At 47.7% G+C, this 22,557-nt stretch overlaps 1 protein-coding gene across 2 annotated transcripts in view; it reads right to left on the reverse strand.

Annotated features, from left to right (window-relative positions):
* Window positions 1-1,713: 1,713 nt before the first annotated feature.
* Window positions 1,714-22,557, reverse strand: part of Rph3al (rabphilin 3A like (without C2 domains)) — a 97,679-nt gene continuing 76,835 nt past the window's right edge. For both annotated transcript variants that reach the window (XM_090350477.1, XM_090350476.1), the window contains exons 7-9: window positions 4,025-4,138; window positions 2,218-2,364; window positions 1,714-1,841 (exon numbers count right to left, since the gene is read on the reverse strand). In XM_090350477.1, the coding sequence (XP_090206603.1) occupies window positions 1,807-1,841; window positions 2,218-2,364; window positions 4,025-4,138 (296 nt within the window). In that variant the 3' untranslated portion in view covers window positions 1,714-1,806. The remainder of the gene's footprint in view (window positions 1,842-2,217; window positions 2,365-4,024; window positions 4,139-22,557) is intronic.

The following is a 22,557-nucleotide window of genomic DNA, read 5'->3' on the forward strand; positions in this document are numbered from 1 at the left end:
TTTGGGGTTCATACTATTTTTATAACTTTGTGTCATTTTAGAGGGAACTAGGGTGGGGAACAAAAGAAATTATGTATATCTTTAGGCCACTATATGTTACTAGAAGTCTTTAACTATTAAAAAAAAATTAAGGGAAGCAGAGCTGTGGCTCAGTGGTAGAAAAAAGAGTGTTGAACAAAAGATCTCAGGGACAGCACCCAGACCCTGAGTTCAAGCCCTATGGCTGACAAAAAACAACAATCACAAAACAAAAACAAAAGCTGGGCACCAATGGCTTATGCCTATATTCCTAGCTACTCAGGAGGCTGAGATCTGAGGATCATTGTTCAAAGCCAGCCTGGGCAGAGAAAAGTTCCTGTGAGACTCATCTCCAATTAACTACTCAAAAACTGGAAGTGGAGTGAGCTGTGGCTCAAAGTTGTAGAGTGTTAGCCTTGAGTAAAAGAGCTCAGGGACAGCACCCAGGTCCTGAGTTCAAGCTCCATGATGGGATATATATATATATATTTACTTATGTATATACATATATGTGTTTTTTTTTCACACAGCTTGCTTAACATATGCGAGCCTTGGGTTTAATTCCTAGTACATCCCTCCCCCCAACACCCCCCCCAAAAAAACCCCAACAACCCATACAGGATATTTTTACACTGGTATGTAAATATAACTCATTTTGACTCTTTTTTTTTTTTTTACCAAGATGGCCTTTTTTTCCAGTCAGCATAGGATGTGAACTCTAAGATACACATAGACCTAGCTCATTCCTTTCACTGCAGCAAATCAATGGAAGCTCCCCCTCCCCCCGCCCCCCCCCGCATTTCTCTTCTGAGACAGCTCAGAAACACAGGCCACTGGAGTATTTGATTACCACACCGGCTCAATGCAAATTTTAATCTTTATTATTTCAGTTCTAAAGCATAATATGTCACAGGAAAACAGTGAGTTTTTCTACATCTGCCAGTGGCAAGAAAGGCTAAGGCATGAGAGGCTTCCAGCTTGTAGGATTGGGGTGGGTGAGGGAGGGAAAGAGTGACATTACACATGTACACACACACACACAATTCTCTTTTCAGAAAAGGGTTTTTCAGAAGCATTTACACTGAGTATTTTTCATACCAGCCGGCATCTACTACAGAACAGTGAATTCATGTCTTAGGGGACCCATGTTTCCTGGCTGAGCAAAACCTGGGAAGCCCATGGAGAGACTCAAGAAACCTCACTTGAGTGAGGTTAAACAGAGCTCCTGGAGCACTGGAACGCATAGCTATCTCTCCTCCTACCTGTTCTGGACTCCACGCACACCCACACTTGGTGTGTGTGGGGGGAACACACTCAGCAATGAAGGGAACACTCAAGAGTTACAGTTCTCACTGTGAACACCAAAGCGGAGAACACCCCGCAGGACAAGACTGCAGTGCACACGGGAAGGGCCCTTCCAGCCAGCCCAAGACCTCAAACTTGAACTTGGGGCAGTCTGGTGAGTAAGGGAAGAACAATAAATACAAATGAGGGCTGAGGGGGAGTGTTGGATGAAGAGGTCCTGGACAGGAGGGCACAGAAAGGCACTGGGTGGGGCTAGAAGGTTCAGCCCCCAAACACTGGTTTAAGTTTACAGGTCATGGGTACCAGGACACAGGCGATGGCTCAGGCCCCTATCCAGAAGGAGAAGGAGCCGGGGAACCTGGTTCCAGCGCAGCGTCCTGCCCCTCCCCCCCCCGCCTCTCTCTCTGAATTTCCACAGGAGAGTTAGCTTCATGGAACAAGCGTCTAAGCCCAGGTCAGGCTGAGGGGCAGTCTGAGGCCACATCAAGAGCGAGGACTTGCCCGGATGTATCTCTTGCCTTTGGGAGGAGAAAGAGAAAGGCCATTATGCAGTGAGGACAGGTGGAGGTGGAGTGGGTCCTCCCTAGGTCAGTCCCCATGGGGCATTGTGGCTTCTGCCTGTCTGAAAGGAAACACAGAGCTGTGGGAGACAAGGAGCCGAGGGTGGGAGAGAACAGAGGGCCTGCACTCCGGGCCTGCTCCTCTCTATCCATCGGCTGAATGCTTCAAGGCCTGTTATCTGTCTCTCCGAGCTTCTGTCTGTCCATCAGAACCTTGGCCAGCAGTACCATACTTTTGTCCTCTAGTACCTGGCACCATGCTTGGTCACCATGAGGAGAGGAGGACAGAGAAGCGGAAGGAATTGGTGGCTAAGGAGGTGTGGGTGATACTCACCAGAGCTCTTGGGCTCAGGACGGGGCAGGGTGCCTCCCTGTGAGTCTGCAGAACCTGCCCCAGCCTCGCTGGCCAAGCTGCTCTGGCTCCCGGAGAGATGGCTGGGCAGCTGAGTGAGCTCCATGCAGGGGGATTCCACACTGCCACCTGCAAGAGACCAGGTATGGGCCTGCATGGCTCTGTGCTGCATGGATCCAAAATAGAGTCGGGGGGAAAACAGCCCAGCTGGTCATAGCTTCTCATTTGGAATCGTGGTGGGGGAAATATGGGGCTGTCTGCCCAGCAACTCCTATGTTGGGAGCTGCTTTCATTCACATGGCTGCTGTCTTCTAGAATGTTCTAACAAGACATAACTCCTGCCACTGATATTATACCAAGGCAACAAAATGGACCCTAGGCCATTTCATTAAGGAACACATCACCAGTGTGACATTTATGAGCTTTCCTTACCTTTACAGAAAGGGTGTTAACTCAGCTGCAAAGAGAGGGAGATATTATTTCCTGTGTATATTCATAAAAGAATGCTCTCTCAAACATGGCTGACAGAGATGGAGCTTCTAATACTTTAGCCAATCCTTTCCCATCTCCTAGCTCTGCTTGGTCATGGCTGAGAGTTGGTGTGAGGGAAAGGAGGAGGGGAGAAGCATGCTTTGGAAACCAAAGCAGGCAAGTCATTTTCCTTTATACTTTTCTAATGCAGTATTGCTTCATCTCCTGTCAATACTGACCACTTGAAAAGGATGTGAGGCTACTTGAAGGCTTTATGAAAGGGAATTTGATGATTGACTAGTAATGTCTGCCATAGCATCAGACACAGAGGAATAGCATGTATGCCCAGGCCTTTACCTCAAACTTCCACGCCTGATAGAAATTCCTTCCACATTGGCTCTGGCAGAGGATTACTCAGTCTTGGTTTTAGAATAGCACCTCAAGGCATTTTAAAAAGTCCAGTTTGGGGCAGTTATTAGAAGGCTCTTTCTCCTTTATGCACTAACATTGGCTTTCCTGGAACTTCTTTCCAAGTTCCCGTTACTCATCTGACACTTGTGGCTTTCACACGTAATCCTAACTAGTAAGGAGGCTGAGATCGGAGGATCAAGTTTCGGAGTCAGCCCCGGTAGAAAAATCTACAACACTCTGTCTCCAATGAGTGGGCAAAAAAATTGGACTGGGGTCATGTTTCAAAGCAGCACAGCACCAGCCATGAACAAGCAAGCCAAGTGAGAAATGTGAGGTCTTATCCTGGCACCAAAACCTCCAAACTCCCAAACTGAAAAAAAACCCCAAACCCAGTTCCCAGAAAACTCCTCACTTGATTCTGAGGTAAGGAAACAGCTTTCCTTCTCCTTCCTAAGGCCTTCTCTTGTCTCCTTTGAGTTAATTCTCTGTCATAGGACAGTCACAGAAGTGTCGTTACAGAGATAGCAAACTCAGGATCTTTGGAGACCACCTGTTCCACCTCCCATGTGCTAAAAAAGAAGGAAGGGCCAGCATGGAGATGACCACGTGTTAAGAACTCCACTGCTGTTTTGGGTGGATACAGACTAGCTCAGGAAGCATTGTGCCTGATTTGCACAGTTTTTGTCATTCACAAGGCAAAATTTCAGCTGGGGAATGTTCCTAGGGGAGCTTGGTACACAGGCAGAGGGCATGGCTGGCTGGACCTACCTCTTGTCACTAAGACTTTAGCTCACAGAGGAGCACAACAACTTCACACACCAGCCAGGGAAGCTTCCACCGCAGCAGCTCAGCCCAGCTGTTCTGCGCCTCAGGCCTGGGAAACAAACAGTTGACCTCCCACACTTACCTGATTCTCCTCCAGGTTTAGCACCTTTCATGTCCCTGACCCCAGCCGGCGGAAGTCTGTCATCTGGGCTGGAGGAGCTGAGATCTGAGTCGCTATCACTGTCGCTGGAAACCACTGGAAAGACAGGCAAAACAGAAATCACCCTTCCTGCTGCTGCTTGAACTGAGACCAGGCCTCTCTTCGGCCATGACAAAATGACCTAGAACCTCAGGCAGCTAGGGCATAAGAAACACTGCTGCGGGTGGAGGTAAGACACTGATGGAGGGGCTGGGGGTGGGAGGTAATAGTGGAATGCTCCTTTCTGCTAGTCAAAGAGGGGAAAGCTGATGTGCAGAAGCTAAAAGCTGAGCTCTGTCTTCCCAGCACCAGTAGGGAAGGCTAGATCACTAATCAGACTTCTCCCCCACTATGTCACCTTCTTTGTCACCCCCTCTCCTTGCCTGGCAGAAGCTAATAATCCCCATTGATGTAGGCAGAACAATTCCAAAGCCTCCCACCTAGTAGGGCCTAAAGGTTTAAGACTAACCCATAAGAGATAGTGTCACCCATTTCGCAGATGAGAACACGGAGGCCCAGGCCACAGGTTAGGAGAAGGATCCTGACAGGCTCCAGAACCTGAGAACCCGAGGACCATCCCACTAGAGGAGCTGAATCGGGGAGCCAGGAGGCCTGGATCCTTATCCCAGTCTACCTATGGATGAGAGGGAAGACGGTGCCATCTCAGGAGCAGGGAGGGGATGGTGGGGGAGGAGCTCTCACAGTGAAAGTCTTCTTTTCTATACTCAAGAAGACCAGATTTGGCTGGTGTGACAGTGGGTGTCGTTGATACAGGATATATTCATCCTCTCAACAGTCTATTTTCATTTTAAACATAGAAATGTACATCCATGTGCCCACCTCATGAGCCAGGCTTCAAGGCTTAGAGATGGGGCCCACACAGCTCGGTGTGTATAAACTGCATCCGAGTCCCAGTATTTATGACTCGTTTCAGATGCTTTAAGCTGAAGCAGGAGCTTAAAGGCACTGAAAAGTGATGTGACTGTGAAATCTTTCTATATTTTCCCATTTCTTCCTCCTGTTTTTTACACTTGTCCTGCCCACTTAATTCAGTAGGCTTTCCCCCAACTGCCTTCTATCAAGATCTTACAAAGTTGGTTTTAATGCCAGAGCTCTGGCCTCTTTCCTGACTCATCTCATCAATTCGCATAGCATGTAATTAAAGGCTGTGAGGATCCTAAGTAAAAATGCACAGAAAGGTGTGAAATCAAAGGTAACCAGCTCTCACAGGTGACCAATGGGGGCCTCTGTGGATGTGTTTTACTTTGAAATGCAAAATGCCAGTTACAACAGAGAGGTAGGAGAATGGGTTGGGGTCTTGCAGACACCGTGTTTGGTGCTTAGAAAGCTGGTCTTAACCCTCCTGACAGCCCTGAGCTGTAGGCCCTCATTTGGCAGAAGATAAGATTAGAAACAGGATTGATCTGTACCCAGGGTGGCTAATGGGTTTCATTTGATCTGCCAAGTCCTTTGTGAGCAGCATGCGGCATTCTCAGACTGCATTAGGCTCAACAAGAGGAAGTGCCTGTTCAGTCAGGGAAATCAGCCAGAGGAACCGGACCGAGAAAACGGGGCTCTTCTATGTGGATCTGGAACTTCCTGGAAAGTCTCTGTGCCTCAATCTATGTCACATTTCAGCTGAGGTAGTCACAGGTCCCAGAAGCAAGCAGTCAGAGGGTCAAAGCTGGCTGACCATTTTTGGCCTTATAATAGAGCCTCAGCCCTGGATTTCACAGCCAAATGGCCAGCACACAGTAGGTGCTTCATGAAGGTCTTATCTTCACATCCTGCCAGTTTCACCACCTGAAGGGTCTTGAGTCAATTGCCTCATCACTCTCATCACTGGTCATGCTCATCTCCAGATCTCGAAGTGCCTTACGAGGCAACAGATGACCACCTATCCAGTTCAGCAAAAATACATTGCTGAATGCCAAGGGCTCATGCCCAGAATCCCAGTTATTCAGAAGGCTTAGATCAGAGGATCTCAGTTCAAAGCCAGCCTGGTTAGACATATACATGAAACTCTTATCTCAAACAGGCATCAAGAAGCTGGGAGTAGAGCTGGGTGTGGCTCACATGGTAGAGCACCAGCCTTGAGTGAAAAGGCAGAGAGCAGGAGGCCCTTAGTTCAAGTCCCAGTACCAGCACACAACAGACAAAAATCCCTACAGATCCCAATTTAATCCTCTTCAAAGGCTCCACTCATGTTCAGTTCAAGCCTGTTCCTCTGCCCACCAAGGATCTCGGTGGCCCCCTCACTGGGGAGAGAACGAAGGCATGGGCAAGTGGTGACCACCTGACTGTCCCATGCTTCTTCCTCCTCCTATTCAAGGATCACCCCCCCCCCTTTTTTTGCCAGTCCTGGGCTTGAGCTCAGGGCCTAAGCACTGTCCTTGGACTTTCTCAAGGTTAGAGCTCTACCACTTGAGCCTCAGCACCACTTCCAGCTTTTTCTATATATGTGGTACCAAGGAATCGAACCCGGGTCTTCATGCATGCTAGGCAAGCACTTTAACCACTAGGCCAAACTCCTGGTCTGGATTGGGCCCCTTTTTTACTCTGGTCCTCTCCCTCTGCCTGGCAGGAAGACTGCTGTGGCTTTTGTGGTATAGAAGTAAGAGGAAGAGGAATGTCTATGAGCCTTGTGCCCCATCAAGGAACCGGAGAAATGCAAGGAGACACCTGGCATATTTTGTAGTTGCTTTTCAGATCCTGGACGATGTGGCTTTGAGCAGCAATCCACAGAGATCAGACCCCTCGGGCCTCAGCGCTGTAAGCACTTACGTTGTTTTGACTCATTTCCTGGCTGACTAAACACCACCCCCAAGGCCCCTAGACAAAGAGGGTGGGAGGAGGTGGGCAGGAAGCAAGGATGCTTGTTAGACATGGTGGGGGGGGGGCAAGCGGCACAGTTAAAGGAATGGAGGAGGGCTGCAGCTAGTGCTCCCCTAAGCGCTATCAGCAAGGGATAGGAGGGCAGTCGGCTACTGTGGAGCTCAGGGGGAAGACAGCTTCTGCGGAGAGCTGGTGACTGACTTCCCCATGAGTTTTTCCAGGTGCTCTGGTATCTGTTCATATTTCCCGACATGGAGATGTGTCGCAGCTCCTACCTTTCCTTTCCCCAGCTGGTGTGCAGTAGCTGTGTAGTTGGAGGTTAAAGTAGACCTGGTCTCTGGGGGGTGTTTAGTGACTCCTGGATCCCTTGTTGCTAATGGGCAAATGACAAAAGCCTTGGCAGGAGACCAAGGGGTAGGGTGTCCTAGGACTTAGGTTATCCATTGTTCTCCTTTACATGTCATCACGGAAGTAGACTAAATCACAAGACACAGGTGCCATGCCACACAGGACTTGTGTGTTGGTCCAAAATGGCAGCAGGAGGTGAGATGAAGACGCCATATTGCCTGTCTTCATGGGGTCTCTGTGTTGCACAAGGTTAAAAAGCACCTGGTAAACCTCCCTATAAGTTCCCATCATTTGTCCTGCTCTTTGTTTTCCTATCACACACCCCAAAGGACCCAGTTGTGGAGAGCAGGAACAGCCTTAGCGTGGTGATAAGTGTTCCTGAGGATGTCCCAGAGCAAGGACCAGCCAGGTATCGACTCATTCTCTGAGCCCCTTGGCTCTCTGGGCCTGCGATTTCAAACTGGAGCTAGGCCTCCACGTGGAAGGCTTTGTGCTGCAGATCCAAATCCCATTTCTAACCTGTTCTCCTAAACCCTACTTGAAAGAAACAAACCGAAATAAGTCTGCAGTGTCAGTCAGTGCCTGGCCTTGGCACTTCCTGTCACTGAGTAAGGAGGCTCTGGGAGAAGACTGGGCCAAGGGCAGCTCACACAAGCATTCTTTACCCAACCAGCCATAGCTTCCTCTCCTGGCCAAGAAAGCAACTCTTTTGTCTTTCTGTCCCCATAAAACCCAACCCTGGGCTAATTTGCCATTCGATCACCATTGCCACCTTCCTCCCCTAATAGCAGCTGGCATCGTAAATCTTTCAGGTCTATTAACGGAGATTTTAGGCTCATAAATCTTCTGGCCTTGCTCTTCCATCCTCTACAAAACACTTGGAATGTCTGAAGCTCGATTTAAAAAAAATTTCTTTTTCCTTGAATTCCCTAAAGGCTGCGTCTGGGATGGCTCAGTGACGAGCCCTTGCAGTCTGCCCACACCTTAGTTTTCAGATCGAGGATGAGAAACCCCCAGGGAGAAGCCGGCCCTGGTGGCCTTCAGGAGAGGCAGTATTATTATATGGATTCACTGTGCTCTGCCATGGCGGGGTGAGGGGAGACTCCCTCCTGCTTTTCTCCCTTGGTGGCCTGAGTTCCTGAATCACTCTGGAGAACCTGGTATCCCTGAGACTTCCCCATCACATCTAAAAGGGCTGCCTTGTTCTGCTGGGCCCCCACCCTCAGCACTGGACAGACACAGTGCCAGCTATGCCCGCTTCTTTGGGGATGGGCCAAGCTCCTTTTTCTCCCCCACCAGCTCACTCTTGGATGGATTTGCAATTTGACTATCACCATGGAAACTCCGAGTTTTGGTACATGAAGTTGGGGGAGAGTATTCCTTTTTGGGAAGTTTCCCTTGATTGCCTCAAAGGACACATGTGACAGCTGCTGTCCTGTGAAGACAGCTGGCCTGGGGTGGTCCAGGGGACCCTTGAAGGGGGATGGGTCCTAAGTCAGCCTCACACAGAGCTGCACAGGGATTGGGACCTGCCTCCAAGCTCTGCTTGGCTAGCACTTCTCTGGGTAGCCCCGGTATTTCCCTCCAGGCTCCACAGGACTCCGGGTCTGAGTCGTAGGACTTTGTGGGGTCATCCCAGTGCTAGAGATATTGCTGATATCATTTTCTGATGGATGGGTGGGGAAACGTCCCCTCTGGACCACATCACATCTGCCTGCCTGGCACAAGGACAATCGGCAGCCTGGGAGGCACTTGTGATCCACACGGTTGCTCTGCTCCGAGACTCCGAAGCCCCCAGAAGTTGTGGGAATTAGGGGAGGAAGGAGCTATTTTCAGCAAACATTCTGCCAAGGCAAAGCAGATGGTGGAAAATTTTGCATACTAAAAACAAAAAAAAAAGTATTTTTTTTTTTTAAAGGAATGATTATAAGGCCCCAGGGAGGGCACAGACACTAGCCCTCCCCCTGACCTACGAGCCTGGCACAGCTCACAGACAGAGCTGGTCTCGGTGACCCAGGGACAGCTGCCCCCGCCACCAGCTGGGCTGGGCCTGACATTGTATTGAAGAGCCTGAGGTGGTGAGGAGGCCCTAGCCCTGAGTCACAGCGTTGAGTGTGCGTCCTGCCTCTGCCACTTCCTAGCTGTGTGACTTAATGCTAGTTTCTTCATCTTTCTGTGCTCAGTGGGCTCAAGAAGTGAATGGGAGGGGAGGATGGTGACTCCTTCCCTGGAGGATGCAAGCATTAACAGAGGAAATGGGGGGCGGCAGCGCTGGTTGTCATGTGGCAGGTATTTAACAGACAGAAGAGGGGTGGTTCCTGAACTCATGGGCTCACAATCTTCAGGGGCATGGCTAGCCTCTGGAGTTACCATGTTCCATGCCCAGAATCATCTCTTCGGGACACCCTAGCCTCTTCTACAGAGTAAAGGTCCCTGAGCTGTGCCTTATAGAATGTAGACAGCCCTGGGGACCTTCAGCAGCTGGGTGCTGGTGGCTCATGCTTGTAATCTTAGCTACTCAGGAGGCTGAGATTGGAGGGCTATGGTTCAAAGCCAGCAAAGGGAAGGATGCCTATGAAATTTTTTTAAAATCTCCAATTAGCCAGGAAAAGCTGAAGTGGAGCTGTGGCCCAAGTGGTAGAGCACGAGCCTCCAGCACAAAAGCTCAGGGACAGCACCAGCAAGAAAGAAAGAAGGAAGGAAGGAAGGAAGGAAGGAAGGAAGGAAAGAAAGAAAGAAAGAAAGAAAGAAAGAAGGAAAGAAAGAAAGAGAAAAAGAAAAAGAAAGGAAAAAAGAAAAAGACATGTCCCATCTCTACCTATAAGTATCAGTGCTCGCTCACCTCACCCAGCTTGAAGGGTATCTGATCCTGCCTCCCTTCAGAAATCCTCCCCTCCTAGTGGCTAGCTCTGGCTTGGTCTCCCTGTCAGGGCAGTGTGGGAGGACGTGCCTTCTAGTTCAGGTTCAGTATCTGGGTTTGAGCTCTGGCTCTGCATGGTGTGCATTTGAGCAAATACCTCAGATCACTGAGGCTCAGGCTTCTCATCTGGAGAATGGAGATAAAAATAGCTACCAATAATATCAGTCTCAGCAGGACAAAAGGGTTTATAAGTTTCAAAAGCTGTACCAATCTACCAATATGGTGAAAAATCAGACTCTGATTCATTTCCCAGGAGCCTCTACTGAATAGTCCTACCTACCCTGGGAAGGAAGGATGGAAGGCTACCCCTCTATCCTCCTGTTCCGCACCTTCCAGCTCTGAATTCCTTCCAATGATTGCTTTAACATCAACTGAGCCAGCAGCTATGGCAGGCAAGGATGCATCTCAATCTAAACCTGCCTCCTTCACTAAGTCCTGCTTGAGGTCTTGTGCAAAATAGGCACTCAGCAAACACTTGTTGACTGTGCTCTGAAAATACCCCAGAAGAAACAACCCTGCACAAGAACAGCAAAGTGCTGGTGTGCCAGCAAGCACGGGAGCCCTGGAGCCCAAGGGCCTCCCTTGCCTCCACAGAAGAGTGGGTACTTGCAGGCTGGCACCTCTTACAGTCCCTTGTGAAGGACACTCAAGGGACATAGGCCAGAGAATGCAGGTGGCTTTGGTCAGGGCAGGGGGAGAGAGGGTGTTGGAAGCTGATTGCCATGGACACAGAGTGACAGTGCCATTGCTCACTCAGGACCTGTGCTTGCAGGGCAGGAGAACCAGGCTCTTCCTTTGACTTGGGAAGTCCCCAAAACTGTCCTCCAGGGATGGGCTTCTGTCACCAGCAAGAGGCTCACAGCCTCTCTGTCCTTCCTTCCCAGTCCTTGTGGCTAGTTGGACATCAACTGACCACATTAGAAGGACCCCCAAGGAAGGCAGGGTAAGGCTGTGGCCTCTGTATTGTCAGGGTGAAGCATCTGAGGAACCCTCCCCTCCTTAGTTCTCCTTCCAGGCTGCCTCTGGCAGGCTGGAGGATGACCTGGGGCAGGGGAGGGGCGGTCTGGGAGGCAGGCCTGGGAATAAGGGCTCCAGTGCTTGCTTATTCATTCACCATCGATTTTGATTTTCTCTCTTCTTCAGGCTCTCAGACAGACAGGAGGCACTGGCTAACGAAGACAGATCCTCAGATCAATAGAGCTGTGGGGGCCAGCACGGAAATCCTGCAGTCCCTGGTCCTCATTGAGGGGCTCTGGAGGTGGAGACCTCCTCCAGAGAGAGAGGTGGGGAGGGAGGGAGGGAGGGAGAGAAAGAGAGAGGAGGGCTATATGGATAGAGGCAGAGTGTGGAGTGGGGGGCAGTTAGAACTTTCTGGGGTGGGTGTGTGTGTGTGTGTGTGTGTGTGTGTGTGTGTGAACTTAGGGAAGGCTTCACGCAGATACAATAGCTGGGAGAGGAGGTGTCAGGCATCTCAGACATCAGGAGAAATAAAGGCTTCTTTTGGGCCAGCCCTCTGGCTCAGGCACTTAGGTCACAAGGAGCTGGTCTGGTGTGGGTGTTCCCTGAACTGTCTGGGAACAAATGATTGCCTCAGCTTTCTAGAAGATGTAAAACGCAGCAAGCATACCAGCTGGAGCCTGCTCCTTGGCGGGGAGGCAACTATACTCTTTGTTCTCTAACTGCAGCTCTCTAACTTCCTCTCTCTTTGTGTGCCCCTTGCACACTTTTCCTTTTCTTTCTTTTTTTGTTAAAGTTAATTTACTTCATTGTTATTATAAAGGTGATGCATAGACAGACTGCAATGACATGAATCAGGTAAGGACTACATTTCCTTTCGTACAGTGTCTTCAGTTCCCTCACTCTGGTTCTTTTTCATTTTTTTCTTTTTTCTTCCTTTTGCGGGTCATATGGCTTGCACTAGGCCTGGGCACTGTCCCTGAGCTCTTTAGCTCAAGGCTACCACCCTACCCTTGAGCCAAGCCCCACTTCCTGTTTTCTAGAGGTTAATTGGAGATAAGAATCTCAGGTCCTTTTGTGCCCTGGTTGGCTTTGAATCTTGATCCTCAGATCTCAGCCTCCTGAGTAGCTAGGATTATAGGTGTGAGCCACCGCGCCAGCTTTCTGGTTCTTTTTCTTGAGGCAGGGTCTCCTTGGATAGCCCAGGGTAGCCTGGAACCAATAATACTCCTGCCACAGCTTCCTGAGTGCTAGGCTTACAAGGCCTACACCACTATGCCAGGTTTTCATTCACAATTAAAACAAAACAAAACTCTGCCTTTCATCGCCTCTTTATTTCCCTCTCTTCTGAGTCTCCATATGTATTTCTTGTTTTCTTGGGTCTGTCTCTTGATTCTTTTCAGTTTTTGTCTCTAGACCCTGTCTCTGAATTTTTCTGTCTGCCTCTGCATCTCTGTTTCCGTCTCTCATCCTCCAGACCTCTGGCATAATTTTCCCAGAGCCAGAGTCTTGTGGACTCTGAAGTTTGTGCCTCAGTTTACTTCACTTGGCCAGGAGGTTCAGTTCCTCTTCATCCCCAAGGAGATGAACCACATGCCTGGCTTGGGTCATACCCCAGGAGCAGTGGAGGCAGCGGGGAGGCCTTCCTCACTTCTTGTGTGGACTCTGCTTTGGCTGTGCTCTTTCTCTGTCAGTGGAAAATCAGCTTGGCTCCCTCTGCCAGGATGGACTGAGTCCGGGATGGACAGTAAGTCCCAGGAGCAGCTGGAGAGTGTCATGAGCCATCACTGCTACTGCACATAGCTTTACTAGAGTCAGACAGTATGGGAGGCTACGTTTATTCATTTCCCCCAGGCTCCCAAAGGTTGTCCAATCTAGAGTGGGGAGAATTAAGTTGTAGCTTCCCCTGGTGAGACAGGTGGAGCAGCTGGGAAGGGATGTGCCATACTGTGTACACACAGTGTCACGCCAGCTGGCCTGGTTGCAGCTCTGTGCTTCTCATCTACACTGGAGCCAGGCTATCTTTCCTGCTTAGTGCCTCAAGATCTCACCTTGCAGCTGGAAGCAACCAATCCGCTGAGGCAGTCATCAGGTTTGGGCAAATGAGAGATGACAGTTGTGTGCCTAACTTCCATGGTGTGGCTAATGAGGGCCGTCTGCTCCTGGGAAATCCATCCCCAAACCAGGGAGAACATCCAGGACAAACAAGCTATTAGGGGAGCAGGTGGTAAGGCCAGGGAGAGCAAAGGAGGGTCATTCCAGCATTTGCTCCAGCGATGGCCCCTCCCCATTCAAACCCATTGATCTTAGGCTGAAGAGCGCCAAGGGTAGATCAGGCCCAAACACATGGGCTTCTTTTTCAAAGCACAGATGTGGCTGGGCACTGGTGGCTCACACCTGTAATCCTAGCTACTCAGGATTCTGAGGTCTGAGGATTGCAGTTCAAAGCCAGCCCAGGTAGGGAAGTCCATAAGACTCTCATTTCCAATTAACCACCAGAAAACTGGAAGTGGTACTGTGGCTCAAAATGGTAGAATGCCAGCCTTGAGCAGAAGAGCTCAAGGACAGTGCCTGGCTCCAATGACCCAGGGCCCAAGTTCAAGCCCCATGACCGACCAAACCAAACAAAAAACAACACAGATGTGGCCTGGCCTCTGTCTTCCCTGAGGTGGTAAGGCCCCCGCCTTCCACTGGCAGGTGGAAGGGCCAGTCAGTGGAGTAGGTTGGATATGAGAAGCCTGCACTTCCAGAGAAGTCTGCCCACTTCTCTTTCAATAGGTGGTCTACCTTCTATTCTTTTCACAGAAATGGTGAAACAAGAATAGCTGCCTGCCGGGTACCAGCGGCTCACGCCTGTAATCCTAGGTACTGAGAATTAAGATCTGAAAACTGAGATCAAAGAATTGAGATTCAAAACCAGCTGGGGCAGGAAAGTCCGTGAGACTCTTATCTCCAATTAACCACCAAGAAGCTGGAGGTGAGGCTGTGGAGCTTAAGTGCCAGCCTTCAGCAAAACAAACGAACAAGAAGACTAAAGGACAGTGCCTAGGCCCGCGTTCAGGTGCCAGGATGGAAACAAAATGAAAAGGAAAAGAATAATGGCCTCCCCCACCTTAGGGCTGGACCCCAGGGTCGACACAGGTTAGCCAGTGCTTTACCACTCTCTTCTTTTTCTTCTTCATCACCAGATAGGGGTGAAGCTAAAAGAATATCAAGATAACAGGGAGGAGTGGGACTGTGGCAAACACAAAGCATGGTGCCCTTGTAGAAAGGGGAAGCTGCTACTTAGCCCCACAGATTTCCCCAGAGAGCAGTGGCATTGGCACCCCTTCTTATATTCAAAAAGAAGGTAGAACTTCATTTTTTTTAAAGTGGTAAGTCTCTACATTTAAAAATCCCCACAATGCATTTAGGCCGTTCTCCAGATTGGGTCACTGCTCCATAACAGGTGCAAATGTCTGACCTTCCCAAGTCAGATAGCATCTCACCTTCCAACATGGATGCCCTGCTCTGCCCAGCCACCCGCACACAACACACACTCCGTTATTCTGAAGGAAGGCCAAAAGGTAAGTTCGGAGTCCACTGGGAAATGAGGGGTTAGGCTAAGGCCAGCCAAGGGCTCTGAGGAGCTTCAGTAGGCTAATTTCTTAGGAGCAGAAGAAGAGGGAAGGCGGCATAGAAACAGCTGGCTCTGGGCAGGGAGTGATCCTGTCTGGAAATAAAGCATTTTACAATCCACAACCGCGGCTCATTAAGAATGAATGGCTTGACTGGTATAAATAGCACGCTGCGTTAAGAAGTCAGGAAACAGCATATGCGTTCCATGGAAAACCGGCTGCCGACGAACTGCCTATTAACTCAGCTGGCTGCCATTCTGTGCTAACGAGACAGAGGTCTCAGGTCCAGTGCTGGCGGTGGATGTGTGGTTTGGGCTATGACATGTATCCTTTGCCCAGAGCTGGTCCCAACACAGCAATCCAACTCTGGACACACAGTAAGAGCTTACGGTGATGAGCTTCTTGTCACTTCTGATCCATAGGATCCTCCAGCATAAAAACTAGCCCTTGCTTGAATGCTCCCAGCAACAGGGAACTCAGTGCTCTGTCTGATATAAAACAATTCTGAGGTTCGTTTTGATGGTGGGACAGACTTTCCTCTCCTAAATTTCACTTGGAGAAAAGTACTTGAAACTGACCATGGCATTCATTCTGTTTGTCTGGGAGCAACAGGGGTGCTCTGAACAGAAATGAGGGACTGACCCTTCCCCTCCTGAGTGTGTGTGTGTGTGTGTTCTGGGAATATAGGTGGGGCAGGTGCACACAGTAGGGTGTTCAGACATAGGCAGGGATGAGAATGGGGCAGGGTCAGGCAGGGTCAGCTGTGGCCATCACCCCCACTGCCCATTTCCATAACTCTGCTCTTCAGCAGCCTGGCAGCTGCCCCCTACTCTGAGCCAGCCTCAGTGGGTTCTGCTCCAGTCAGGAAAGGCAAAGCCAGGGCATGTAGGGGTGGTGTGGGCCTAGAGTGTCTTCATGCATTCTGCTCATGAGGGAAAGGGGTGGGGGGGACTAGGATACAGAATCCTGGGCCCCCAGTCTGCATAGTTACAGCCTCGCAGCTGACGTGACCTTGGACAGACAGCCCTTGTCATCCATCATGAACAGTCAATTTCACCGTCTGTAGCTGCCCCACAGGCCGCTCCCAGCACCAAATAAGATAATGACTATGAGTCACGGGGCGCTTTGGCTGAGGGCAATGCTGCTTCCAGGAGGTGGGGATGGACAGGTCAGCTGGGGTGGTGTCACTTGGTAAGGGCAGCCCCTGGTAAACTTCTGCAGCTGGAGCTAAGCCAGATGGTCCAATCCAAACAGGAGCCCGAAGCTTGCTTTCAGTGGACTGCGACCAGAACCAGCTTAGGAGTTTTAATAAATTGCTTAAAATCTAGTAAGCCAGTGAAGTGATACTGAAACTCCCATTTTTCTTAAAATTATCCAAATGGAACTAAGCCAAAACCTCGAAGTACTTTTCTGGAACAGACCTGGAAAGGAGCCAGTCTGTGATTCTGTTCAAGGCCATGCAGGAAGCAGAGCCTGGCTAGGGGTGAGTGGGAGACAGGAAACTTCCATGGAGGACCCTGGGGACAGATGGCTACCTAGGCTTTGGCAGGGAAGGAACTCCACTGACCTCAAGGCAGAGCTAGTAGTTTGTTTCCTGGTAGCAGGGAGAAGAGGTGGCGGTGCCTGGAAGGAGAAGAGAGCCCTTGGTTCCAGCTCGGGCTGGACATTTGGAGAGGGGATCTGCTGGGCTGGCTGGAGCCCATAGCAGGTACCCCAACTGGACCGATTTCCCAGGTCAAACTCTGGGGACAGTTTCCAGGAGGGAATTAGATCAAGCTCTTCTCCAGGCTTTCCTGGGACAATGCTGATTGGTCTCTTGTGGGTGAATGATGTCTCCTGGAGCTAATCAAGGGACTGCAGGAAAATGCTCAATCCAAGTCAATGCCTCAGGCTTCAAGGGAAGAAAAGAGGATCACACCATCACATACCAGGTGGGAAGCCCACCTGAACTGTCCAGGGAAGGAAGTGATGGGAATTTGCTTTGTTCTCCTAACTCAGTGATACTCCCATGGCCCACTGACCACCTTACATAGGGGTGGGGACCACTCCTGAAATATCTCCCTGGAATCTTGTCCTTGATTTATTCTCAGCAAGATTTCACCCCTGACCCCTGATCTGAAAGTGCACTGTCTGCCACAGTTGCAAGGGCACCAAAACAGGACAGTATGCTATAAGTACAAAGACATTACAAAAACTTCTTATAACCAACTATATTTAAACCCTAAAATCCCCATGCTCCCCACTCCTTGCTTCTCTGCTCTGTGTCACATGGAGCCCCTATGCAGCCAGAATTAAATATTCGTCTGATCTGCTGAGGTCTCTGTCTATTTCTTCCCTTTTGTCTTCTTGATCTTTCCTAACGGAAAGGACCACCACTCCTCTTCCCTTGATTTCTGTCCCCTTTCCTTGTTATTCCCCTTCTTCTTTCCTTTCCTTGGAAGAAAGGACCGTTCATTTCTGTTCTTCCCCTCTTCCCTTCCCCTCTCCTACCCTCCCAGCCCTTCCCCTCCTTTCCTCTTCTCTTCCCTTTATTTTAAGATGGAGTCTTGCTGCCTAGGATGCTCTAAAGTTCCCAGGGCTCAATGGATCTTCCTGCCTCAAGCTCCCGAGTAGCTGGGACTAAAGCCATGTACCACCATTTCTGTCTCATTTTAAATATTGAGATGTTTGGTGTGTTTGGGGATGCACTGGGAGGGGATGGAAGTCTACATGCACTGCTTCTTGTTTTTAAGTAAACCTGCTCTCTTCTCACGGAGCTGAAAAGCTACACTATGTTCAGCTTCTATACACTCTTTTTTTGTTTTTTTTTTGCCAGTCCTGGGCTTGAGCTCAGGGCTTAAGCATTATCCTTGGGTTTTTCTCAAGGCGAGAGCCCTACCACTTCTGGCTTTTTTTCCCCTATGTATGTGGTACCAAGGAATCAAACCCGGGTCTTCCAGCATGCTAGGCAAGCACTCTACCACTAGGCCAAACTCCCAGCCCCAACATTCTTAAGTCTATTTTACTTTGATTCCATTCTCCTTTCTTACCTATGCACTTACTTTCTAGTACATAAGCTATTTGGACTTCCTTATGAATTTTAATTGAGATGCAATTCATGTCCCATAAAAATCACCTTTTGAACATATACATGAAGTGATTTTTAGTATGGTTGTAAAGTGGTGTAACTATCACCACTATCTGATTCTAGAATGCTTTCATCAACTTTAAAAAGAAACGTGTGCCCATTAGCACATCCCCTGGCAACCATTAATCTACTTTTTGCCTCTACAGCTTTGCCTTTCTGGACATTTTATATAAATGGGATCACACAGTATGTGGCCTTTTTACTCTGGGCTCCTTTGACTAGGGCTAATTCGCTAAGGGTTCATCCAGGCTATAACATGAATCACTACCTCAGTTCTCTTCTGCCCATCCTTCTTCCTCCTTCCCTTCTTCTCTGCCTCCCTCCCTTCCTCCTCTCACTCCTCTCATTTCCTTTCTCTTCATTTTCCTCAGATAGGCTCTCTACATCCTAAGGCTGGCCTCCAACTTTCTATCGTCCTACCTCAGCCTCTTGAGTCAAGACTCCAGATGCAATGACCTCATTTACTTCCTTAGAGACTCTAGCTCCTAATATGGTCATGCTAAGGTTTACAGCTTCAAAATGAATTGGGAGTGGGAGACACAACATTCAAAATCAAATCAAAGGACAAGCAAATAAGCCTTGAACAGAGAGGTAGATAAGAGTACAGGTGTGTGCCACCATGGATGAATAGTTTTTCATGGCTTGGTTGATTATGCTACCTTTGCTTATCCATTGATCAACTGGTAGTTATCTGGATTGCTTACACATTTTGGTTATTGTCAGTAGTGTGAATAAGAACATTTGTGAATTTATGAACTTAAAAAAAAAATCCATTCCTTCCTAATGGTTCTATTGGAAATCTGACAGGAATTATAATACATGTATAATTTTGGTTCTTTATAAGAAAAGACTCCTAGAGATTCTGCCTCTCTTTTCACTGTATCCCAAGGGGACAGACCTCCTAACAACAGCTCCACTGACACCTTGACCTAGCTCTTCCACACTCCAGAGCAAGGAAGAAACAAATTTTTCTTGTTGTTAAGCCATCCAGACTTCAGTATTTTGTGACAGCTTCCCAAGCAGACAAATACAAAACTGTATTGCAGGGCTGGGAATTTGGCCTAGTGGTAGAGTACTTGCCTAGCATTCATAAAGACACAGGTTGGATTCCTTGGTACCACATATATAAGAGAAAAGCCAGAAATGGTGCTGTGGCTCAAGTGGTAGAGTTTTAGCCTTGAGAAAGCCCAAGGACAGTGCTCAGGCACTGAGTTCAAGGCCCAGGACTGGCAAAAAGAAAAAAAAAGCAAAAAGTGGTGACACAGTTTAATTAGACATTAAACAAATGTTCCATAAAGGGGAAGGAGAACTATGGGACATGGTGAAGTAACTTGAGCCACAACACCACTTCCATCTTTTTCTATGTACGTGGTACCAAGGAATAGAATCCAGGGCTTTGGGCATGCTAGACCAGCTCTGCACTTTTTCTTTCTTTTTGTTTTTGCCAGTCTTGGGCCTTGAACTTTGGGCCTGGGCACTGTCCCCAGATCCTTTTGCTCACTTGTGCTACTACACCATTTTGGCTTTTTTTTGTGATTAATTGGAGATAAGAATCTCACAGACTTTTCTGCCTGGGCTGGCTTTGAACCAAGACCCTCAGATCTCAACCTCCTGAGTAGCTAGGATTTCAGGTATGAGCCTGGCACTGGGGTGCACTGGTAAATTTTGATCTAGTATCTCATTTCCTGTCTAGGCATGTGCCTGAACCTTAATTTGCCTATTTTAGGCTTCCCATTACAGTGAGGATGTCAAGGGAGGTTTCTGTGCCCAGCTTTTAGTTGAGACTGAATCTTACTACCTTCTCTGTTGGCACTGGCCTTGAGCTTTAATCCTCTTAATCTTTGCCTCTCAAATAGCTAAGATGACAGGTTAGAGTCACTGATGCCTAGCCATGTAAGAAATTTTTATTGAGATTTCAGATGAGCTTTCCCATAGCAACTTCTAATTAATCAGTATAAAGGTATTTTTAATAGATTTATCTAATGTCCTATCAATTTTCAAATTTTCTTGTTCATCTAAGTTATTTTGGTACAACCTGTTGAATTTTCTTGGCATATAGCGAAGCCATCTGCAAGTAATGTTACTTTTCTTCTTTTCCAAGATTAACAGAAGCTTTCATTTTTCTTGCCTTGTTATATTAGTCAAAAACTACAGAGGTTGGAGAGGGAGGTGTTAGAGCAAGTATGTGCAAGATCTGGGTTTAATACTTGCCCTGAAAACCCTATAAAATCATGTTGAATTAGGATGATAGTATTCCTGACTTGCATTTTGATTAAACATGGTTCAAGGGCTTTGTCAATTAATATAAGCTTTACTTACTTATCTTTGCAGTCATGAGGCTTGAACTCAGGGCCTGGGTACTATCCCTGAGCTTTTCATACTCAAGGCCAGCTCTCTACCACTTTTACTATAGCTTGATTTCCAGTTTCCCACCTGGTTTATAATATTTATTTCATTGTATTTGTTCATTTGGGAAATTTAGTCCTATATTGTTTTCTTTTATACTCATATTATTTATGTGTTTTATTTAGTCATTCTTAAATTTTGGGGTGAAGAAGACATTTCAAAGCAAAATAGGAAACCTAGAAATGTAAGCTGGGCACCTGTAATCCTAGCAACTCAGGAGGCTGAGATCTGAGGTTAGTGGTTCAAAGCCAGCCAAGGAAGGAAAATCCTTGAGAAGCTTATCTCCAATTAACCACCAGAAAACTGGAAGTAGTGAGGTGGGTCAAAATGATGGAGCAGTAGCCTTGAGTGCAAAAGCTCAGAGGCAGTGATCAAGCCCTGACAAAACAACAACAAAACAAGACAAAAATCCTACAAAGCACATTAAAATTTTTTGTTTTTAAATGTCAAGAGATGCTATAGTGAATTGCAAAGTTAAAAAGGAGAGAAAACTATCCTTAACATATAAGAAACACATACAAGGGCCGGGAGTTTGGCCTAGCGGTTAAAGTGCTTGCCTAGCATGCATGAAGACCCGGGTTCGATTGCTGGGTACCACATATGTAGAAAAAAGCTGGAAGTGGTGCTGAGGCTCAAGTGGTAGAGCTCTAGCCTTGAGAAAGTCCAAGGACAGTGCTCAGGCCCTGAGCTCAAGCCCAGGACTGGCAAAAAAAAAAAAAAAAAAAAAAAAAAAGAAACACATACAAATCAAGTTGAATAACTAGGCAAGGTGCTGGTGCCTCATGCCTGTAATCATAGCTACTCAGGAGGCCGAGGTCTCAGGATCAAGATTCAAAGCTAGCCTGGGGAAGGAAAGTTCCTGAGGTCTCTTATTTCTAATAAACTTTCAAAAAAGCAGTAGAGCACTAATATTGAGCAAAACAAGGCTCAGTGATAGTGCTCAGACTCTGAGTTCAAACCCTAGAATCAGCGCACACATGCATACAAAAAGATACCTAGGCATGGTGGTGATTCATGGCTTTACTCCTAGCATTCCAGAAATAGGCAGGAGGAACTTAAGTTCAATGCTAGGCCCTATATGCTAGGCCCTATAGGTTACTGAGCAAGATCTGTCTTAAAAACAAAACCACACACACACACACACACACACACACACACACACACACACACAATAAAATACAGTAACAATAGAAAGTAAGCAATGGATTTGGGCAGGAAATTTTTACTTTTTTTTTTTTTTTTTTTTTTTGCCAGTCCTGGGGCTTGAATTCTGGGTCTGGCACTTGAGCCACAGCACCACTTTTGAGTATTTTATTGGAGATAAGAGTTTCATGGACTTCTGTCTGGGCTGGCTTTGAACCATGATCTTCAGATCTCAGCTTCCAGAGTAGCTAGGATTACAGTTATGAGCCTCTGGTACCCAGCTGGGCAGGCAATTTTTAAAAGAAGATTTCTAAATAATCGATAAGTAATGAAGTCATGAAGGGATATTCAAGTATACGAATTAAAACAATGAAATGTTATTTCCTATCCTGTACATTGACCATGATCTTAAATCTTAATATTCACAGCCCTCAAGGACTCAGGTAAATGAGTAGTTTCACTGAGGTGAGCATAAATGATCAGAACATTTTAAAAACAGAGTTTGGCAAGGTCTCTTGAAATTTGAAACACACAGCCTCACTTTTGGAAACCCAGCCACAGACAAGAAGCTCTGGCTGACAGGTTCCAAATGGAAAGACATCCAGTATTGCTCACGGTGGGAAAATCTGGAGCCAACCAGAATGTCAGTCCTCAGGTGAATAATGAAATCACTATACACTATGCTGTGGGGTTTCATTCAGCCATTAAAATGAATGAAGGGAAATCTGTATCCAGTGGCCTGGAGAGATGCCCACCGATAATCTTTTTAAAACAACAACAGAAAACTGCAGGAATCTTGGGTAACAGCCTATCTATTTTTGTCTTTAAACAAAAGTAAAACAAAAAAATGCAAATACCTCCTTTAAGTTTATGTGTGTAGGAACGGTGTGAAAGGGATTTCATCTGCGGCTAAACTGTTCGACTTGAACTCTCATGTAATAAAAACTTAACTAAGGCATGGCTCAAGTGGTAGAGTGAGTTTGAGGCTGCTGAGTTCAATCCCCAGCACCTCAAGAAAAGAAATTAACCAAGAAAATTTAAAGCAGGATGCAAAAGAGCCAAACTTTTGAAACATCAACACATTCACTCGATTGCTCCGTGGACTTGAAATCTCACGGCTGTA

This window comes from Megascapheus bottae, chromosome 17 (assembly GCF_031878675.1).
Source record: "Megascapheus bottae isolate mThoBot1 chromosome 17, mThoBot2.hap1, whole genome shotgun sequence".
NCBI lineage: Eukaryota > Metazoa > Chordata > Mammalia > Rodentia > Geomyidae > Megascapheus > Megascapheus bottae.